General features: G+C 31.8%; 2 protein-coding genes across 4 annotated transcripts; one reads left to right on the plus strand and one right to left on the minus strand.

Moving 5' to 3' along the window:
- Positions 1–6,264: 6,264 nt before the first annotated feature.
- Positions 6,265–11,220, plus strand: LOC105128064 (putative serine/threonine-protein kinase). Of its 3 annotated transcripts, none has more exons than XM_011029578.1 (7): positions 6,265–6,615; positions 7,012–7,122; positions 8,011–8,123; positions 8,812–9,022; positions 9,124–9,361; positions 10,153–10,303; positions 10,616–11,220. In XM_011029578.1, exons 2-7 carry the CDS (start codon positions 7,044–7,046, stop codon positions 10,943–10,945), a joined length of 1,122 nt encoding a protein of 373 aa, XP_011027880.1. In that variant the 5' UTR covers positions 6,265–6,615; positions 7,012–7,043; the 3' UTR covers positions 10,946–11,220. The 3 variants fall into 3 exon arrangements, with proteins under 3 accessions (XP_011027880.1, XP_011027878.1, XP_011027879.1); XM_011029576.1 differs by having other exon boundaries at positions 6,266–6,615; positions 6,991–7,122; XM_011029577.1 differs by lacking the exon at positions 6,265–6,615 and adding an exon at positions 6,632–6,764 and having other exon boundaries at positions 6,991–7,122.
- A 5,328-nt stretch (positions 11,221–16,548) lies between these two features.
- LOC105128065 (clathrin light chain 2-like) lies at positions 16,549–19,467 on the minus strand. Its single transcript, XM_011029579.1, has 3 exons — positions 18,952–19,467; positions 17,352–17,505; positions 16,549–17,261 (listed from the first exon to the last, which is right to left on the minus strand). The coding sequence occupies exons 1-3, from the start codon at positions 19,311–19,313 to the stop codon at positions 16,764–16,766; spliced, it is 1,014 nt and encodes a 337-aa protein (XP_011027881.1). The 5' UTR covers positions 19,314–19,467; the 3' UTR covers positions 16,549–16,763.
- Between the last annotated feature and the right edge of the window lie 658 nt (positions 19,468–20,125).

Consider the following 20,125-nt stretch of genomic DNA (forward strand, 5'->3'; position numbering starts at 1 on the left):
AAAATATAAGTCAACTAGGATTAGACTGTTAACCTCACAATCATGAGCATAACAAGTTTGGCATGCATGCCTAGTTTGTGCTTTTAATAAATCATGTCGAGTTCAAGTTTTTCATATGAAACTATTCTGTCTACTTGAATCATAATATCTGTCAAAAGATGGACTGAAAATGACTTGAAACATAATAATAAATTATAAGTAATTACTCTTGAAAATGTATTAGAGATTAGATTTAAAATTTAAAAATAAATTGAGCTAGCTCCTATTCATTTTTTTATTAAAAAAATTAGCAATTCCCTTTCTTATGGATATTTTTTTAATTTTTGATATTAATATAAAAATTACTAAAAAACATTAAAAGAATATAAATTTAATTTTACTCTTAAAACATGCATAAAAATATTTTTAAATGCAAAAAAAAATGGTTCATTCCTGGAAGATAACAGAAATAATGAGGTAGAAAATCGCTCCAGTCATGGGTCAAGTTTGGCGAAGTTAAGAACCTGCAGAATTTGTTTACATTTCTCAAGTTCAAACCAGCAGTGCAGAAGCTGGGAGAGATTTTATAAAACTATCTAACGAAGCCAGGAAAATTTAAAGATGATGTCGCTTTCTTCATGATTGAATGAAAGGCACGACGTGGAACCCAAAGTTGAAAAGGCTAGTGGTGTTTCTATACCAAAAGTTGAAGAAATGTGAAAGTTAAAAAAATAATTTAGAAGATGAATAAAGGTGTTTCTATACCAAAAGTTGAAGAAATTTGAAAGTTAAAAAAATAATTTAGAAGATGAATAAAAATATAGTTTTATTAAAATAAATTAAGATAATTTATTTTTTTATTAAATATCAAAATAATAATATATTAAATTAACATGGATGAAGTTGAATTAACTAGTTAAAATTTATATAAAATAAAAAAATTATAAAATTCAATTATCCATCAATATAATATTAAATAATAAAATTTTAAAAATTTATTTGAATTAACCTAAATTAACTTATAAAATCTACAATTTAACAAATCAAGACGTTTAAACTCTATTAAATCAAATATTAAAAAAAAAAAAGAATTTCTTTTAAAAAAGATGAACAAGATGCGTTGCAAGGTTGATCAGTCCAGGAAATCATGCAGACCCACTTGGTAGTCACTGGTTCATGCGTGTTCCAGATGATAACAGACTCGTCAAAGCATTCAACTGTAAACAAACTGCTCCGAGAGACTAAAGTGGTGGTGATACGAATGTGAGTATGATCCGAAATTAGATAACTTCGATTTCCCCAAGTATTCTAAACACTAAATTATTAATATTATCGTCTAAGCAACCTTAGTGTTTAAATAAGCAGTGGATAATATTTGTTTATGTTGTTTTTCTAAAAAATATTTTTAATATCAATACATCAAAATATCACAAAACACTGTAAAAATATCAATTTAAAATAAAAAAAATTAAAATTTTTTTTAAAATATTTTTAATATCAATGCATCAAAATATCACAAAACACTATAAAAATATCAATTTAAAATAAAAAAAATTAATTTTTTTAAAAATATTTTTTAAATGCAAAAACAAACAGAATAATCATGTAAATTTTGCTAAGGTGTGTTTGTTAGAAAATAGTTTTTTTAGAAAGTGAATTCTAAAGAAAATAGTTTTTTTAGAAAGTGAATTCTGAAAAAAAATGAATTATTTTTCGATGTTCGGTAGTGTAATGAAAAATAAGTTGGCAAATAATTTTTAATATTTATCTATGTCATGAAAAATAAGTTGAAAAATAACTTATTAATGTTTTATTTGTTTTTAAGTTTATCAAAATAACGAGGAACAAATTTTACAAATTAAAAATTTGAATGAGAATGGAATTGAAAAAAAATATAATTTTATAAATTATCTTAAATAAAATAAATAATAATCAAAATAATAAATATCAAATTAAAATAATGAAAGATGAATAAATTAAAATAATAATAATTAACATTTCATAAATTATTTTAAATAAAATAAGTAATAATTAAAATAACAAAAATTAAATTTAATAAATAAAAAATTTCAATTAAAAATTATAATTATTTAATAAATAAAAAATTTTAATTAAAAATTATAATAAAATAAATGATAATAAAATATATTTATTTGATGTAAATAAGATAATATTTAATTAATATTTTGGTATCAAGATAATCTTTTAACACACTCCTAGACATTTAAGCTCTTAGTATCCATTTAAGAATACACTCTATCCGAACAGGACTGATCACCAAAGTTTATCGCAACAAATGTATCATCGTGCAGGAATCTTCGAATATCATCTCGAGGGTTGGCTGCTAATTAATCTCTTAATAAATTAATTTGAAGTCTTAAAATAAAATACAATATAAAAAAACTAATTCAAAACTAAAAAAACTTAAAAAATATAATTGAATTGCAGTATCAAACACCACCTAGTAGCCGTTCCATCCCACAAATTTCTCTACAAACAACTTTCTACAATACTACTGAGTTGTAAATCCAACCTTATACAGTGAAATTAATTATTATTCAGTGCGTAGAACACATGTGTTTGACAACACCATGTCTTTTTATCGTGAAAGGACTAGGCAGATAATTAGGTAAAGATCACAGCAGACATCTCTCGTTTAATTTCTCTGGGTCTCAGCAAGTTAGCTGGGTGATTGACCCTCCATGTATATATATATAGTTTGAAACCCTAGAAGTATAAATGAGAGGGTAAAGTGCTATACTTTTAGCTGTTTATTCTTACCATTCATGGATTTCATTGGATTTTGAGTTGACATGGGATTAACTTTTCACATGTTCAATGGTTTGATTTAATTTTTTATTTATGGATTTATTTTTTAATACAATGACATTAGTTACAATAGTGTCTATCATAGTAAAAGCACTAATGAAGAGTCACAAAACTTAAAAGAGAAAAAAAAAAAAAAGGGGATGAATGTGGAGGTGATGATATCAAACAAGTTAAATTCAAAGTTAGGTACAAGATGACCAAACATGAAGATATTACTTTTCTTTTTCTTTTTTCTTTTCAGATAAATATTGTTAAAAAGAGTAGAGAATATATATAAGACTTGATAATTTAGCAATTTATTTTTATCTTACTTGTTAAAAGAAGGGTTTCTTTTGATATTTGGAACAGTATCTTTATTATTTGATCATGATACTTATTTTACATTAAGAAAAATAATATTCATCTATTGCATTTGCTCATCAATTCCAATTCCATGGTATGAATTGAAAAGTGGTGTCTAATTGTGATGAGACATGATACTTGATAAATCTCCACGCTAATTGTCATTCATCCAAACTAATTTTCTATAATATAATTTATAAATATGCGGGTTTAGTATTATGGTGTATAATATTTTTAAAAAATATATTAAAATATAATTTTTTTAATTTTTAATATTAGCACATCCAAATTATAAAAAAGTCATTAAAATAATATTAATTTAATATTTTTTTAAAGTAAAACATACTTTTAAAGTAACATACAAAAAGAAACAGCACAGTATAAACACATTAATCACTTTCCTCTCTTGAAAGCCGCACTTCGCCTTCTGAATTCTACCTTATTTGTTTTTGTGTTTTAAAAGTTTTTTTTTAATTAATTTAATTTTTATTTTTTTTATTTCAAATTAATATTTTTGTGTGTTTTTAAATCATTCTAACATATTGATATCAAATAATTTTTTAAGAATAAAAAGAATTATGTTGATGTATTTTTGAATAAAAAACATCTTAAAAGTAACAATAACCATGCTTCCAAGCACTACTAAAATTATGATCTTCTAGCACAATTAACTCAACTAATGAGAGGAGAAAAGGAAAAGGCTTGATAAATTATAAACTTGATTTAATCTCTAAAACTTGCAATCTATAAAATGAAAGCAGGAAAATAATATCAAATGTCAGTTCTTAATAAATCAGATGAGAATGTGATAACCTCCAGTAAAAAAATGAGAAGAAAAAAAAGCTAAAACTCAATTCCAAATAAATAAAATATTGAAAAATAAAAATTAAGCTCAATCATTGAATAATTTAATGTTAAAATACATAAACAAAAAATAAATTTAACTAAAAAAAACTATTAAAAAAATATTAGTCAACTAGGATTAGACTGTTAACCTCACAATCATGAGCATAACAAGTTTGGCATGCATGCCTCCCATTCATATAGGAGTTGTTAAGACCATTCAAATGTTACCTTAAAAGTTAGTGTTTGATGGCCGGATAACCTCGCATGTGTTGCTAAAAAAGCACAAGGGACGGTCATTTATTGGCATTACCATGCACGTGCTAGCATGTTTTGTTTAATAATATTTAATATATAGTTAATTATATTAATATCCTCAAGTTACTTTTAAATAAAATTAACAATAAAAGAAGTCATATTAATTTTTTTTAAAGATGTTAAAATAACTCAACTTTTTTTAGGAGAAAAATAAAAAGAACACAACGCTCCTGATCAAAAAGCATTATATTGGGTTGTGATTCAATGGCTGTTGGGACTGCTTGCTTTCCTTCGAAACTCAGTTTGAGTCCCAATGGGAGTGGGGTTGGCAAGTTGTTCCCTTCATGTTTCTACTGGGTCCTTTCTGTGCGGTATGTCTGTCATCCCCGCGGTGCCTTACCTGTTCACTGGGCTTGCAGGATGTTTAGTGGGCCGTGGGATTAGTCATGGTGCGCGCAAGCTGATCCGAACACTCACGTTAATAAAAAAAAACATTATATTTTTTAATTGCAGGGGTAAATCAATATTTTTACCGTGTAGAAATATAAAATTACTAATCTAACCCTTCTAATTGCATCAGGATGAAAAAATATCCTCACCTTCAATACCCGGTCAAAAGATTTTTTTGACCATGAATAATTTCATCACAACACTATTCTAGTCAACAGTAGAGCTGCAATAATTTCGCTTCTAGCTTTAGGTTTCTTTAATGCTATTTCCGAATAATAACATAAAAAATAAATTCGCTTGCCGTCTAGAAGGAAGGAAAAACACGAACAGACAGAATTTGTCACAGCCAGGACCTCGAGGCCTTTGCCAGCTAAGCGCATCGGCGCTTCAATGCAGACAAAATTATAAAGAGTAGAACAGTCAACTCACGTGGTGGAGTGGAAGGATTAAGATAATTAGACTAGTCAGACAAAACACGAGAGCCAGGTTAATAATAGCCCTTACAAAAATATTTATTTTCTTAATTTTTTAAATTTAAATTCTAGAGTTAATAGTTATTTTGAATGTATATTTAATTTCATTTATTTATAAGCTTGATTTATAGATATATTAAAAAATTAAATTTAAAAACAAAAAAAGAAATAAATCTCCTTAATTACTGTACTGACCTCTTATGATTATAACATTAAAGGTTTTTATATTATAGCATAGTAAAAGAAAGTCAAATGTTAACTTTTAACTTTTTTACTTTCTAAACAGTTTATGATATCAAAGGTTTATTTTTCTTTTTAAATTTAAATTTTAAATTCAATAATTTTTTTGAATATATATTTTCTTTTAATTGATGATATTTAAGTTTTAATAGATACATTAATTGTTATAAAGATATTTTTAAAATGATCTAAATTTTAAAAATAAAGAAAATCTCCTTAATCATTGAACTAACGTTTTAAAATTAATATATACGATATTAAAAAAAAATTATATTATATTATATTACAGTGGAAGAAATCCAAACACTCCTTAACCTTCGATTTTTTGCACTCAAAAACAGTTTTTAGAATACTTGACAAAATCACAAAAGGGCCAATTTTAGAAAATATATATTCTCTCGGCCTCTTAGCATAATTCTTAACTTGTGCTTAGTATTATAGTGCAGGTATTTGTTAAAATTATTTTTTATTTTAAAATATATTATTTTATATTATTTTATTTTTAATATTAGCATATTAAAATTATAAAAAAATATTAACAATATATATATTTTTAAATAAAATATATTTTTAAAATGCAATTACAAACTCCAAAAATAAATATGATAAATTGGGAAAATAAGATAACCACTCGAAAAAGCTTGAAAGTGAAAGGTCCTAATCTGAAAACAACGAAAAAGGCATGAAAATAAGCGCCTGTTTGTTTCTGTGTTTCAAAAACGTTTTTGAAAAAAATTTGCAATTACAAACTCCAAAAATAAATATGATAAATTGGGAAAATAAGATAACCACTCGAAAAAGCTTGAAAGTGAAAGGTCCTAATCTGAAAACAACGAAAAAGGCACGAAAATAAGAGAAAGGAAGACAGCCTGCAAGAAATGGCTTGCTGGTGACCGGTTCCACACGTCGCGGGCCCATGAACGAGAAAAAACCAAGAGCAAACAGAGCTCACCATCTCCAACTATTTTTTTTACCTCAATTAAAGTGACGACATTAAATGTCACGAACACCCAAAACATTGAAAAACACACGAAAAGAAGGAGTTCAAAACCTCAACAGCATTCACCAAGAAAATTATAAACCCGGTATTTTGGTTGGAATATATTTCGTGCTCTCTGTATTTCTCTTTATAATTGTTATTCATACAACAACTTTACAACTTGGAAACTCCTTGATCAGCTTTTATTATGCTGCTAATCAGGTAATAGCTTCTTCTTAAGTACCATCTTAATCTGTTTCTGTTTTGTAGTTGTGGGACACAAAAGAAAAGTTCAAGTCTAGAGATCTCTTGGTGGTGGTCGAGGCTTTTTTTTGAGCTAAAAAAAGTGGGGTTAAGCTTCATTAAAGAAAGTATGAAACTTTCAAAAGGGTGGCTGTCTTTTCTTTTTTAGAGCTAAATTCTGCGATCAAGGAAAGGCTAGTTGGATTTCAAAGTAATTATATGTAATCAAGAAGTGGTGATTTGAGAATGTTGTTTAATTGGTCGCAGAAAGTTTTAGTTTGATCATTTATTGCAAAATCAAGGATTTCCATAAAGAGTCGATTTTTATGTTGCTATGTTTTTACATCTTGGAAGGTGAATAAATATGTGATGTAGAAGATAGAGGTTATAAATTGCAGCAGAAAGATATGAGGTGTAGCTGTTTTGGAGGACCAAGTGTAGATAAAAAAAGAGCGAGTGCTGCTGAGACTCTCCACGGTATAGATGGTGAGAAATTTGCCAACTATTTAACATGATTTATGAACTACTGGATTTCAGATACCCTGTGATGTTTGTTGTGAAATGTGCATGTCGTGTTCGTTATACTAGTCCTCGATCGAAAAAAACTAACTACATGCATTAGAGTTTCAATCACAATCAATTATTAGCTTGCTGCTCGCTCAGTACTGCAACAATCTTTGCTGGCAATTTTGAGTAAGAATGATATCATGTCAGCTCAGATTTTCGCATGAAGTGCGTGACGTGATGCTAGCTAGGTTAGAAAATATAACATGTGGATTCTGCTCAATTACATTAAGTGCAACTCCTGGGGAGGAATGATATTATGAGCTAAGATTTTCAGAGCATAAATGTCTAATCTGCTCATCTGACGTGTAGATTTATCAAATGGTTTTCGGGCAAGATTAATGACTATCACTGGTGCTTGTGAGCCTGTCATTTGTGACTTTGGCATTTTACATATATACTGGCTTGCGATCGATTCTTTGGATGGTCTGGGATTTAGACATTCAGTCAGACAAGTCATATTTTTAAGCAACAATACATTCAGACAGAATGTGAAACTCTCTCATGTATGTTGCAGTTTCGGTGCACTTGACATGTATTCTGATGTAACTGATGCATGGATTGTATTATGACTTTGTAGTTCCTCTACCATGTAATACAGACATAATGAAGGCCATCTTTTCTACAGTTATGTTACAGATTATTTATTCTAGATCATACTTTCTCAGCACTATCATTTTGGTTTTTGTAATTCTAGCTGTCCAATGTCAGCCACTCAATTCTGATAATGTAACCACAATTCAAATTGATTTCCACCCTATTTTTTCTCATGCACATTATAATGTGATTTTCTCCTTTTTGTGTTGCTAGGTGATTTGCTTCAGGATGTTAACCATATATCTTACGATGAATTAAGATCAGCAACAGATAACTTCCATTCAAGCAACAAGATTGGACGGGGAGGTTTTGGCGATGTTTACAAGGTAGTCAGAAAATTTCAGATGGTTCTAGTGATAACATTCTGCCAAATTAATTAGCTTGTTAATTTTGTGGAAAGTGTTAAACTTAATATGTTAAACTTTGAATGCATTCAATAATGAAATAAATAACTTTCTTTTCTTTCCATTTTGTTTCCCATATAAATTTCATGGTCATTACTCATTCTTGTTGTCATAGATTGTAAACTCAGGCTGTTGAATGGAGCAGTAAAGGAAATAATCATGGCCTGGTTCAAAACTTATTGTACCAAAATATAAAGCATGCAACAATTTAAATTAATCTATCCGGATTCTTACAGTACTTGAAGTTATATGCATTTGTTGACATCAATTACATGCTATGATTTTTGTCCACAACAAAATTCTTTTCTGTAACTATCATACAAGCACGATGGAAAACTATTCTGCTACACTGGAGATATTCAGAGCTTCTCCTATTGCTATTTCTTATGAGTTCACTCAAGCTCATTTTCTTTAATTTTTGTTGAAGAGCTTAAAACACCAATTTTCTAGGCCCCTTCTTTCTTTCCAGAACTAATATTTAACTCAATTGTCTTAGTTATCGTTCTCTCATGACTGGACATATTTTGGAACATCCACTGTCTTGAAGATGCAACCATCATTTTATGCTTTATAAAGACTTTTACTTGTTTTCTATTGGAAACATTGGTAGGGAACCCTCAGGAGCGGAATACAAGTTGCTGTAAAGACACTTTCTGCTCAATCAAAGCAAGGCGTACGAGAATTTTTGAATGAAATCAAAACGATATCAAACATTAGGCATCCAAATCTTGTTGAGTTGATAGGGTGCTGTGTTCAAGGAGCAAACCGGATTCTAGTATATGAATATTTAGAGAATAACAGTCTTGATCGTGCTTTGTTAGGTGAATTTATGAGAAGTTTTATTGTCACAGCTGAACTAGTTATTTTCTATCATGGCCAGACAGAAATGTGTAATATTTTTTATCCTTTTCTATACTTTCAGGTTCAAGGAGTACAAATATTAGACTAGACTGGGGAAGGAGATCTGCTATTTGCTTGGGTATTGCTAGGGGTCTTGCTTTCCTTCATGAAGAACTGGTGCCGCGTATCGTGCATAGAGACATCAAGGCTAGCAATATACTTCTTGACAAAGACCTCAACCCAAAAATTGGAGACTTTGGGTTGGCTAAACTGTTCCCAGATAATATCACCCACATTAGCACAAGAATAGCTGGAACAACGTATGTTGCTGTTCTTTTGACATTATTTTACTTTAAACAGATGCTGTAGACAAGCATCTTAGCTGCAGCGATGAAATGCTAAATCCTCATAACCAACAAGTTAGTTTTTCAGTCAGCATTGCTAGATTTTAAAAAGGATTTTTCCTTCCTCCTATAACAATAGCTAAGGGAACTGCATATACTAAACCAAGTAATACTGCATTGTCAGCATGGATAATGTTGCATCCTTATTGATCATTCAGAATAAATTTGACTTGTTAACAATCATCCGAGAGTGAGATGCAGCACAATTTTGAAGCCATCAACCATCCTATATATAGTTTCCATCAAACCCCGGGCCAAATTCAATCTCTTCATAGTTTGAAGTTTGGAATATATTTCTTAGAATAAAAAAGTTGCTCCTACATCTATGACACTGACAGGTCTCTTTGATTTCACTTCATGAAATAGACATTTCATATCTTTCTCATTCTTTAATATTGTTTAACTTTCAGTTTTCAACTTGGAGTGTCGTTACTCATTCATTCTGATTTTGAGCCCATAATGTCTTATATTTCAATTTCTGAAACTTGGTCGATGGCCTTTTTTTTTTAATTCACGGTTCCTTTCTGACCTCTGACAATGTTAATCAAATCTGTCCTTTTAAGGTTTTAACTTTTTTGCATCCGAGTTTCCAAATTTGCTAGTCATGCTGAGCGGTCTGCAGTGCTTTTCCACATAAAGTTTGTATTTAAGTTCTTTGTTTCAAGGGAAACTAATAGCTATTACCTTTCTCTGTTCTTGTTTTGCAGTGGTTATTTGGCACCAGAATATGCATTGGGTGGTCAGTTAACCTTGAAAGCTGATGTTTACAGCTTTGGGGTTCTTATCCTCGAAATAATTAGTGGCAGAAATAGTACAAAGCCAAGCTGGGGAGGGATGGAGAAGTTACTCCTAGAATGGGTATGTTGATTTTCCTTATGCGAACAGACTTCCTGATAGCTTTGGATTTATATTGCCTATTACATGGGAGATCCTCTTTTTTGTCGTAATAAGTATGCATTCATTAGTTTAGAAAGGTTTTGAAAACGTGATTTGGATTTCTGTTGTGGCAACAGCAATAAGTTATGAAATAGGAAGAAAGCCTAATTTAAATGAACCCTCATTCATACAAACTAATGCCTTGATATTTGGCACTTCAAATTTTCCTCACTGGATGTGACCTTGTTCACTAGCAATCTTATACTGTTCAATAACTCTTGCCCACTTCTGAAGGCATGGCAGCTCCACGAAGAAGGGCGACCCTTGGAACTCGTGGATCCAGAGATGGGAGAATTTCCCGATGAAGAAGTCATTAGGTACATTAAAGTTGCCTTTTTCTGCACCCAATCAGCAGCAAACCGAAGGCCACTCATGGGCCAGGTTGTTGACATGCTTTCGAAGCAAATGCGGCTACATGACAAGCTACTCACTGCTCCTGGTTTCTTCCGAGATTCAGATAGTGCTAGCGGGGGACCTTCTTCCATGAAAAAATCATCGGCCGACTATACTAGCTACCAGATGAGCTCTGTTCCGGTAACAATCACCGAGGTGACTCCCAGATGAAGGATAACCTTGCATTTGCTACTTAGCATCAAGCTTAGGAAATAAATGATGGAGGTGGAAAACAAAGAACTAGTTGCTAGGGGACACACTTATTTCATTACCGTTATCATTAGTTACAGATGCGTAGTTCATATGTAGGCAGAGGATCACAGTTTATGCCCAATTGAAGTGGCAAATTTATATTGAATTAGCAAATGTGTTCAACGTGCAATTATGTGTTGCGTTTTTGATGATTTTTTTTCTTGATACGAGAGTGATAAGAGTTTGTTATCTAATAAAAGGCCAAAAAAAAAAAAAAAAGCTCAGATGCTGTGTGATTATTATAGGAGGATGAGCACGTCAGATCACCGGTTCGCGGGATCAACTAGCCGTACTCATTTAATTGCCAGATCGCCGAGTTTTTCTCTGTCCGTGGGTCATGAATAAGAACCGTGGTCATCACATATGATTTCGGAACTGGTGGTGTGTTTTTGTAGACTAGTAGTTATTTTTTTAAAATAATTTTTAATATTAATATATTAAAATGATAAAATATATATAAAAACTTAAAAAAAATAATTAAAATTTGATGAAACATAATTTACACTGTCTTCTTGAATGTTTACAAAATAGAACTTGTATTATTGAGTATGATAACAACTTTTTTTTTAATTATTAATCTAGTTAGGTTTGGATTTGGATTTATAGGTCATTAAAAGCTTAACTGGATTAAAAATGTTTAGTTGGGTTTATATCTTGTTGGTTCAACTAAAAATCCAAACCGAACATAATTTCTCAAGTTTGGACATGATAGAGATTAACAACCATGATCAGATGTTGTCGTAAAGTAGGGAGTCGTACAGTAGGGAGCATTAAAAACCAAGTTGGATTGGAAGTGCTTGTTCTTGTCAATATCTTGTTTGAATCAATTAAAAACCTGTCAGCACAAATTTACTGAATCCAACCACCAAATTAAAGCATCATTAAATAGCTGTGGAAAAGATAAATGGCCTCCGGCTGCGCTACGCTATAGACCAGGATAATTTTTTGTCAATATAAAAATAAATATTCACATGATATCAAAGTTTAAAAGAGGTAAAAAAAATTAAGAATTTAATAATTAAAAGAGGTTGTATATGCTGTTAAAGCAATGATTTAAAAAGTAAATAAAAGCAAAAATTTGTAAATCAAGCATCTCATGCTTACTCATGTAATTAATTCAATTTAATTTTAAAAATATATTTTTTTAAAAAAGCTAGATTTGAAAAAAATTCTAAGTTAACCTTTATTATTTTCAGAATCACAAAAAATCTAATAGAAAGTAAAAAATAAAATGTTGATCAATGAAATAAAAAAATGAGTTTTTTTTAAAAATTTAGCAAGTTCTGGTAAACTTTGTAAACTTAAATTAATCTCTTGGACTCGTAACTCATTAAATTATAAATTTAAGTCAAACTAAAAAGCTCAACACCTACAAAATTAAATATTAGAGGATGAAATTTGTCATACCATCTAGAAAAAATATGGAAATGTGGATATAGTGTATTTCCAGTAAAATATAAAAAAAACAACGAATATGTCTCTTATTAGTGAAAAATTGAATGAGAGTCGACACCTAATATTCTGGTTACTAGAAATCCTAACTGGTCTTAGAGATTAGGTACAAAGACTAGTTGCGTAAAAGAAAGGTATTAGCATCCTAAATACGTCCTATCTACGGTAGGCTACATTGTTTTGTCTGTTAAAATTTAAAGAAAGACAATTTAGATCGGTAAACAGTGCTTTATCGTGCAGTTCAAATCATTATTCATGCAAATAAAACAAATGTTTTGAACTGCTTCGATTCTCAATAACTCTTAAATTGAAATTTTAACTTTTTATGACCAATTAGATATCACTTCATTTTTAACCCAAAAGCTTCAAAACACTTTCATCACTTCAAGAACCTGTCAATAGGAATCGCTTGTATTTTTTAGAACAAGTTTATTTTGAACCAATGTTAAAATGATTTTTGTGGTTGGAATAATTTGGAAGTTCCAAAAATTTGCATGGAAACATTTCCCTGTAAATAACCCAAACGTTTTTTCATATAACCTCATCCAAAAAAAAACCCAATGTGAACACTTGAGGGGCATGATCAAGCTGGGGGGCAAATACTCGGTAGAGCTAGCTCTATGATTCCTTTTCAAAGAAAAATATCGGGCAGAGCAGACAACCTGTGAGATAAAGGTTAGAAGACAAAGAAATGCAACGGCATCAAACCCTTTCCAGAGGTCGAAATCACAACAGGTGATTTGAGTAAGCAAGTGTGGAAAGGCCATCGAAGTTTACTACCAACACTCCAACTTCTGAGGAAAAAAAAAAGATACCATGAAGAAATGAGGGCTTATATTTCATTTAGTAAGTATACATGTATATCAATCATTAATGCATGGTTTTCAACTTTTTATCAAATTGGTAATCCACCTCTTTCTTTTTTTGAGTGTGCCTTTGTGCCCCCTTTCCTTTTGAGTGCGTCTTTGAGCCCTCACCATTTAGGTGGTGCATTTTCTAACCCTACCTCTTTCTTTTTTGAGTGTGCCTTAGTGCCCTATTTCCTTTTGAGTGCGCCTTTGAGCCCTTACTACTTAGGTAGTGGGTTTTCTAACCTTATTTCCCATTTTAAGTACGCTTTTGAGCTCTCATCATCTAGGTAGTGCATTTTCTAACCCTACCTCTTTTCTTTTGAACGCGTCTTTGCATTCTCACCACTTAGGTAGTGTGTTTTTCTAACCCTATCTTCATTTTTAAGTGCGCCTTTGAGCCCTCACCATTTAGGTAATGCGTTTTCTAACCCTGTCTTCTTTTTTAAGTGCACATTTGAGCCCTCCCCATTCATTTTGGGTACGTCACCCATGACAACTCGACCATATTTCTCCATGTTGTTATTTGGGTAGGTCACCCATTACAGTACGACCATTCCTCCACTTGGATAGGTCACTCATTACAACACAACCATTACTCTACTTGGGTAGGTCACCCATTACAATTCGACCACAATTCTCTATGTTTTTATCTAGGTAGGTCACCCATTACAACATGACTATTCTTTTTTTTTTTTTCATTTTGGGTAGGTCACGGATTACAATTCGATCAATTCTCCATGTTTTTTCTACTTGGATAGGTTGCAATGAAACCACTCTTTCACTTGGATAGGTCACCTATTACAACAAGATCACTCTTTTTTTTTCTACTTGGATAGGTTGCCTATGAAAATAAATCATTTTAAGTGTGAGTGTGGGGCAGGTTGCCTATTATAATACGATTATTCCTCTCTTTACGTAGGTCACAAAGATTAAATTTGTGAGTGTGGGGCAGGCTGCATCTTTGTATTTTTTACCCTCCTTAACCAATTTTTAATCATTTTTAGAACGCGTTGATATCAATTTTTTCACTGTTCATATTTTTTTGATAATATTTTTTTGTATTTTTTATATTTTTTTATGGGGGGTCCAAAAATGAGTTATGACAAAATCAATAAGTTTAATTTAATTAATTTTTTTTTAAGAAGATAAATTTAACAATGATTGAAAAAAAACTCGAGGTATCCCTTGTTATTTTAAAAAGAAAAAAAAATCCATGAAAAGCAAATAAAAACAATGTTGAGGGACGAAATCATAAAAAAAAACTTAAAAAAAGAAAGAAAAACCAAGTAAGCTCGAGTGAATCTTGTAAAATTAGATTAAAATCTTAAACTTGTAATTCATTAAATTCTCAACATGGGCTCAATATTGAAAAAATTAAATATTGAAGAATAAAATTAATTAATCTAATTTAATTTAAAAACAAAATTCCTTTTAAAAAATAAATTTAACAAAAAAAAAAAGAAACAAAGGCAACCCGTGTTATTTAAAAAATGATTGAAAACTCATAGAAAATGAATAATAATAATAATAATAAATGCTAGAGGATGAAAAAAAGAAAAAGAAAACCAGTGTCAACTTTGTAAACCGAGATTAATCTCTTAAACTTGCAATCCGTTAAATTTTAGACCCGAACTTAACTAAAAAGCTAAACACCCAACTAGTTAAATGTTCAAGGATGAAATAATAAGAAAATGAATCTAAAAAAATCTTGCAATGTAAAAACAAAAAAACACAATAATAATAGAACATATTAGATTTGATAGAAAAAAAAATCAAGAATGATGAAGTTGCAAGAAAAAAACAATTGCAAAAACAATCTAAAATAAAAATATAGTAATGAAAAGAATAAAAACCAAATATGTCAAATGAAAATATCTAGAATCCTTAATTTCACAAATTATTCTAAATAAAAAATTATAATAAAGAGAATATGGATGAGATTGAAAGAAATCCTTTATTTCATGAATCATTCTAAATAAAAAAAAAATGATAATAAAGAGAATAGGGGCAAGATCTTAATGACAACAAATTTTAAGGGCTAATTTAATTTTTTTTTAAGATCAATACAAAAATTAAGTAGAAAAGAAAAAAACAACTAAAATCCACATGCGTCAAGCTAACCATGATATGCTACACGTGCCATTCATTCATGGAAGGGATGCCAAGATATTTCGTTAGTTATTCTAGAAATAAGGTTTTAACCACCAGAAAAAAATAATGCACTATTCGAAACTCATGAACACTGTTCACACACCTCTAACTTTATTTTATTTATTTATTTATTTACAAAATTATCCTATTATTTTTAATGGTGCTCAGTAACTGTCATCTAACCTAAAAGTAAAACAACACTTAAAATAAAGGCAAAATCTCAAGGTTAATGATATTATTTAACTGTTGTAAAATTAAACTCAAAGATGGAAAAAGCTCTTTAATCGATTTCAGTGAACTGGCTTACCCGTTTGACCGTCTTTTTATTTTTTTCATATATATAATTTTTTTAAAAAAAACAGGCAAACGGGTCAACCAGTTCGCTGTCTATAAAAAAAAACGCAAAAAAGAAAAGAGAAGGTGAGGCGCAAATTCCGTATGAGTTGGAAAACATGACCTGCTTGACTTTTTATAGCCACATGGACGTTTGGACCAACTGGAGAGAAACTTCAATCTATTGAGTTTTTATATCTTCGAAAAACATCTTCTCATAAGCGCTGGTTGGTGTGGATTAATTATCACAGCATAACAGCCTCAACTTCCCCCCTTGTCCTTTCCCATTTACGCATACTGTTGTGATATCTGTCTTGTCACTCTCTCCTCTAGAAGAGCCGAGCGGTCATTTATCACACTATCGATTACGAAGTCAATGTTCAACATTTCGATTGTCCAATCTCAAACCAAACACGATTGAAAAACATGTTTCGTTGAAAGTGTGATTAGTGTTGAGGCTTGAGCGTTTGTTTTGTAAGTGCTTGGATTTTAGATGCAATTTTTACGACGGGAATTGCATGAGTCCACAAGCTTGATCCAATAATTAAATATAGGAATGGGGCCAAAATTTAAGACAAAAACACAGTTTCCAAACTAGATTGGAGTCCATTTTAGTATCGGATTGGCATTGTATGATCGAAGTGTTTATAGGGTCAGGGAGTCTTCCGTTGCTTTCCCACAAGCCTGTGAATACGACAGAGAGAAAGGAGCCAGTGTAGAAGGCTAACTCCAAAAGACAACGCAAAAACAAAACCAATTTCAAATCTCAGTGCATACAAGTATAATAATATATGCCCCCAGAAAAAAAGAGCAAATAACAGAACCAACATACCTAGTCATCATGTGATCAAAGACAGGAGAGGCATCACACTACAAAATAAAACCCTGGTAAAGATGGTACAAAAAGTATAGAGTTAAAACAACGGTGAAGGGAGAGAAAATGTGAGGGATTAGGCAGCTGGAGTTGGCTCTGGCTCTGCGGTTGGCTGGGCAATGTCAGCAGCTGCATCTTCTTTGGGCGGGTTGGAGGAACCGTTTGCAGGGGCATCTTTGGCAGGTGCAGCAGCCTCTGCCTTTGCTCCTGACGTGGTTGCACCTAATGCTGGATCTTTTCCAGTTACGGGATCTTTGCCATCCTTTCCAGTTTTGGCATCTTTTCCATCCTTCCCGTCTTTGGCATCCTTTGGAGGAGGTGGGGGTGGGATCATATGAGGTGGGGGTGTATGTTTCAGCTTAACAAGTATCTGTCGCAACCTTGAAAGATCAGTGGGTTTTCCAGGCTTCGGGCCCTGGATAACAGTAACTGATGGCTTCTTATCTTGATCCTTCTCTTTCTTACCTCTCCTCTTCTCAATATTAGGAACTTCACGAGGAATGAGCTCAGCTATTGCTTTCCAGTACTGTTTGTCCGCTTCTTTGTGGAATTTCTCTTGATTGGCCAAGTACAACTATTCCGTACAAATACTCGACATCAAAACATGGCAACTGGTACATTATGCACAGAAATCTAGCAAAATCAAAGCTCTTAGAAAAATTACCTTCTCTCTTTCTCTGTTAGTAGCTATGTTGGTCTCAATATTGAGCTTCCTCTTCTCATAGAAACCTCGTATGTACTCGTCCGCTTCTTCAATTATCTGTTTCCTCATCTCCTTCTCTCTCATCTCCTTTTCCTCAAGATGCATGGCATTTTGACTGCCCAGCCCAAAAGGATCATAAATTTGATAAGCAGAAAAGTTGGAGATAATTGTGAATATGTTATTTTATGAAACAGGATCTGTTCCTATTCGAATAGCAAATTACTGGATATTTTTTACTGCCCAACCCAAACAGGTAATAAATTTGATGAGCAGAAAATCTCGAGAATTGTGAATGTACATGCTGATAATATTTTATGAACAGTGATCGGTTACAGAATATTAAGAGTTTTGACAAGACAAGCATTATAACAGCAACTTCAGAGACAAGTAATCTCTCCTAGGAAAATTTCTATGCTTCTGAAAATCATGCAAAATTTCTAACTTAATGGCAGATTCATAGCAGGCTTCCTACAGTACTTCAATATGCCAGAGATTAAATCCATCTTGGCTGAATAATTGCAAAGAAACATGTTTGATACCTGGAAATAGATAGATGCGACAACCAACAAGAAAGAAGCAAAGATTTCTTTTCATCATCACATCATCCTTCCACTATAAATAACTTGTCAAAGGAGGATAGCATACTATACAGTAATTTGTAGTTTACAACCACGCTTCAACCCACATAGCAGAGTGAAAAACTACAGAAACAAAATCCTAAATCAAGGAAATCATCCAACTTGTATAACCCCAGCTCCTTCCATTAGAGAATCAACAAAATAGGCACCTCAATAAATGCATAGGTTAAGATAAAAAAGTAGACTAATTGCCAATGAACCACAAACTTACAATTCAAATATGTAATATAACTACAAATCAATTCCAATTGATTCAACTAGCAACCCTCTCATGATTCAGTCCCTGATAGCACTGAGGCACTTGCTGCTACACTCTCTCAACTCAAATCCTAAAACTACTGATCAAAGTCTAAAAAATCTCAGGCATTGAACTGCAGTGTCAATCTCACAAGACATAATCGGAAACAGAGATTAGATCACCAAAATTGGTACCTTAATCTTCCTATATTGCCCCCACTAGCTAATAACATCTAAAAGATAGCATTAAATTAAGCTCCTAACCATCAACTAACCTATGAAATACTCTCCCGAAAAAAAATCAGTCAATTCACAGTCACATGCTGCCATAAATGAATCACCATGCCCCCTTAAATAGGCCCCAAAACAATCCCATACAACAGGATGACACAACTGACTGATCGGAAATGGTAAATTGAAGCTCAACAGATATAGATTCGAGGAGCATTCCTCGCCATAACTCCACTGAACTCACGCGACACCAAGATCAGCACCGTAATCTACTTCCATAAACTCTAATAAGCACATAAACTTGTGCAGATCGCATTAAATTAAGTTCTAAATCATCAATTAACACTAAAGCCTAAAGCTAACCACTTGCTATAAACAGATCAATCAATTTACTTCTACTACAGAGAAACTAGTAGATCTAAAGATTAAACAAATTAATGAAAAAAAAATCTCACCGACGCCACTCGCGAAGAGCATAACCTTCCTCAGGCTCCATTTCAGTAGGTGGAGGAAGGATCGGTCCATCACTCACAAAAACGTCGTCGTCCGCTCCATTATATCCATTACCATTCCCGTTCTCTACATGCACCGATCCGAACGGACTCTGATGAGAGAAATCCGGATCCGCGTCAGATCCAAACCCGAACACATCAGGAGAACCACTCGCGTGATCGACGGAGACATCTCCGCCGGGGAAATCACTAGGAACGGCGGCGGTGGAGTAAGAGCCGAAGTTGGAGTAGCTCTCGTTGTCTACTCCATCGAAAGAATTGTGACTTGAAGATTGAATGACTTCAAATGCATCAAAGGCAGCCATTTAAACTGATTGCGTGTTTCTCTCTCTCTCTAGAAATTGCAATGAACCGGTGGTCTGTTTCCTTAGTTCGATTTTTGTTTCTCTCTCTCTCTCTATCTGTGTTTTAGCCTTAGCCGAGCAAGCTGGGGTAGCTTTGAAGGGAAGTGCTGTTTGCTTTGCCTTTTTTGACCTTTTATATCCTATTTTTGAGCGGTGACGACTGACTGACTGCCTGACGACAGAAAAGAAAAGAGGGAAACGAAAGGATTTTACTTCTGCTTTTACCACCTCTTACCATTAATTGCGTTTCTTAAAAATATTTTGATATTAATCTATTAAATACTTTATTTTTATTTTTGTTATTAATATATTAAAATTATTAAAAATACTAAAGAAATGAATTATATATTTTTTAAGATAAATGTAAATAGGCTCTAAGTGAAAAAAAATAATAATAAAAATGGTGGCAAGGCTGGCAACCGAAAACGACGTTGTTTTTTGTAACTTGAAAAGGGAAAAAGAAGAGGAAAACGTTTAATGCAGACAGTTCATTGTCGATTACGGCGATCCATGTGCAATGGATGGCAAAAATTAGCTTGCCTCCCGAACCAATGGAAGTAATTAACTTCCGGGGAAATAGGTTCTTTTTTTTTTTAATTTTTAAAATTAAATTTATATTTTTAATGTATTAATATAAAATAATATTATTTTAATTGAAAAGTAATTTTTAACCATAAGCCTCCTGAAAATATTATTAGAAATTTTATAATTTGTTTCGTTACAAAAATAGAAGTAAATAATGTGAAAATAAATACAACATTATGGAGGGGAAT

Source organism: Populus euphratica, unplaced genomic scaffold (assembly GCF_000495115.2).
Source record: "Populus euphratica unplaced genomic scaffold, PopEup_1.0 scaffold15.1, whole genome shotgun sequence".
Classification (NCBI taxonomy): domain Eukaryota; kingdom Viridiplantae; phylum Streptophyta; class Magnoliopsida; order Malpighiales; family Salicaceae; genus Populus; species Populus euphratica.

Bases quoted from the DNA above. Each gene is read 5' to 3' on its own strand.
- LOC105128065 (XM_011029579.1), bottom strand. From the start codon at position 19,313: ATGGCTGCCTTTGATGCATTTGAAGTCATTCAATCTTCAAGTCACAAT. The intron at 17,506-18,951 runs GTGAGATTTTTT...TGGGCTGGGCAG, and splicing joins GCTCTTCGCGAGTGGCGTCG to TCAAAATGCCATGCATCTTG. The intron at 17,262-17,351 runs GTAATTTTTCTA...TGTACGGAATAG, and splicing joins CTAACAGAGAAAGAGAGAAG to TTGTACTTGGCCAATCAAGA.
- LOC105128064 (XM_011029578.1), top strand. From the start codon at position 7,044: ATGAGGTGTAGCTGTTTTGGAGGACCAAGTGTAGATAAAAAAAGAGCG. The intron at 7,123-8,010 runs GTGAGAAATTTG...TTGTGTTGCTAG, and splicing joins GACTCTCCACGGTATAGATG to GTGATTTGCTTCAGGATGTT. The intron at 10,304-10,615 runs GTATGTTGATTT...CCACTTCTGAAG, and splicing joins AGAAGTTACTCCTAGAATGG to GCATGGCAGCTCCACGAAGA.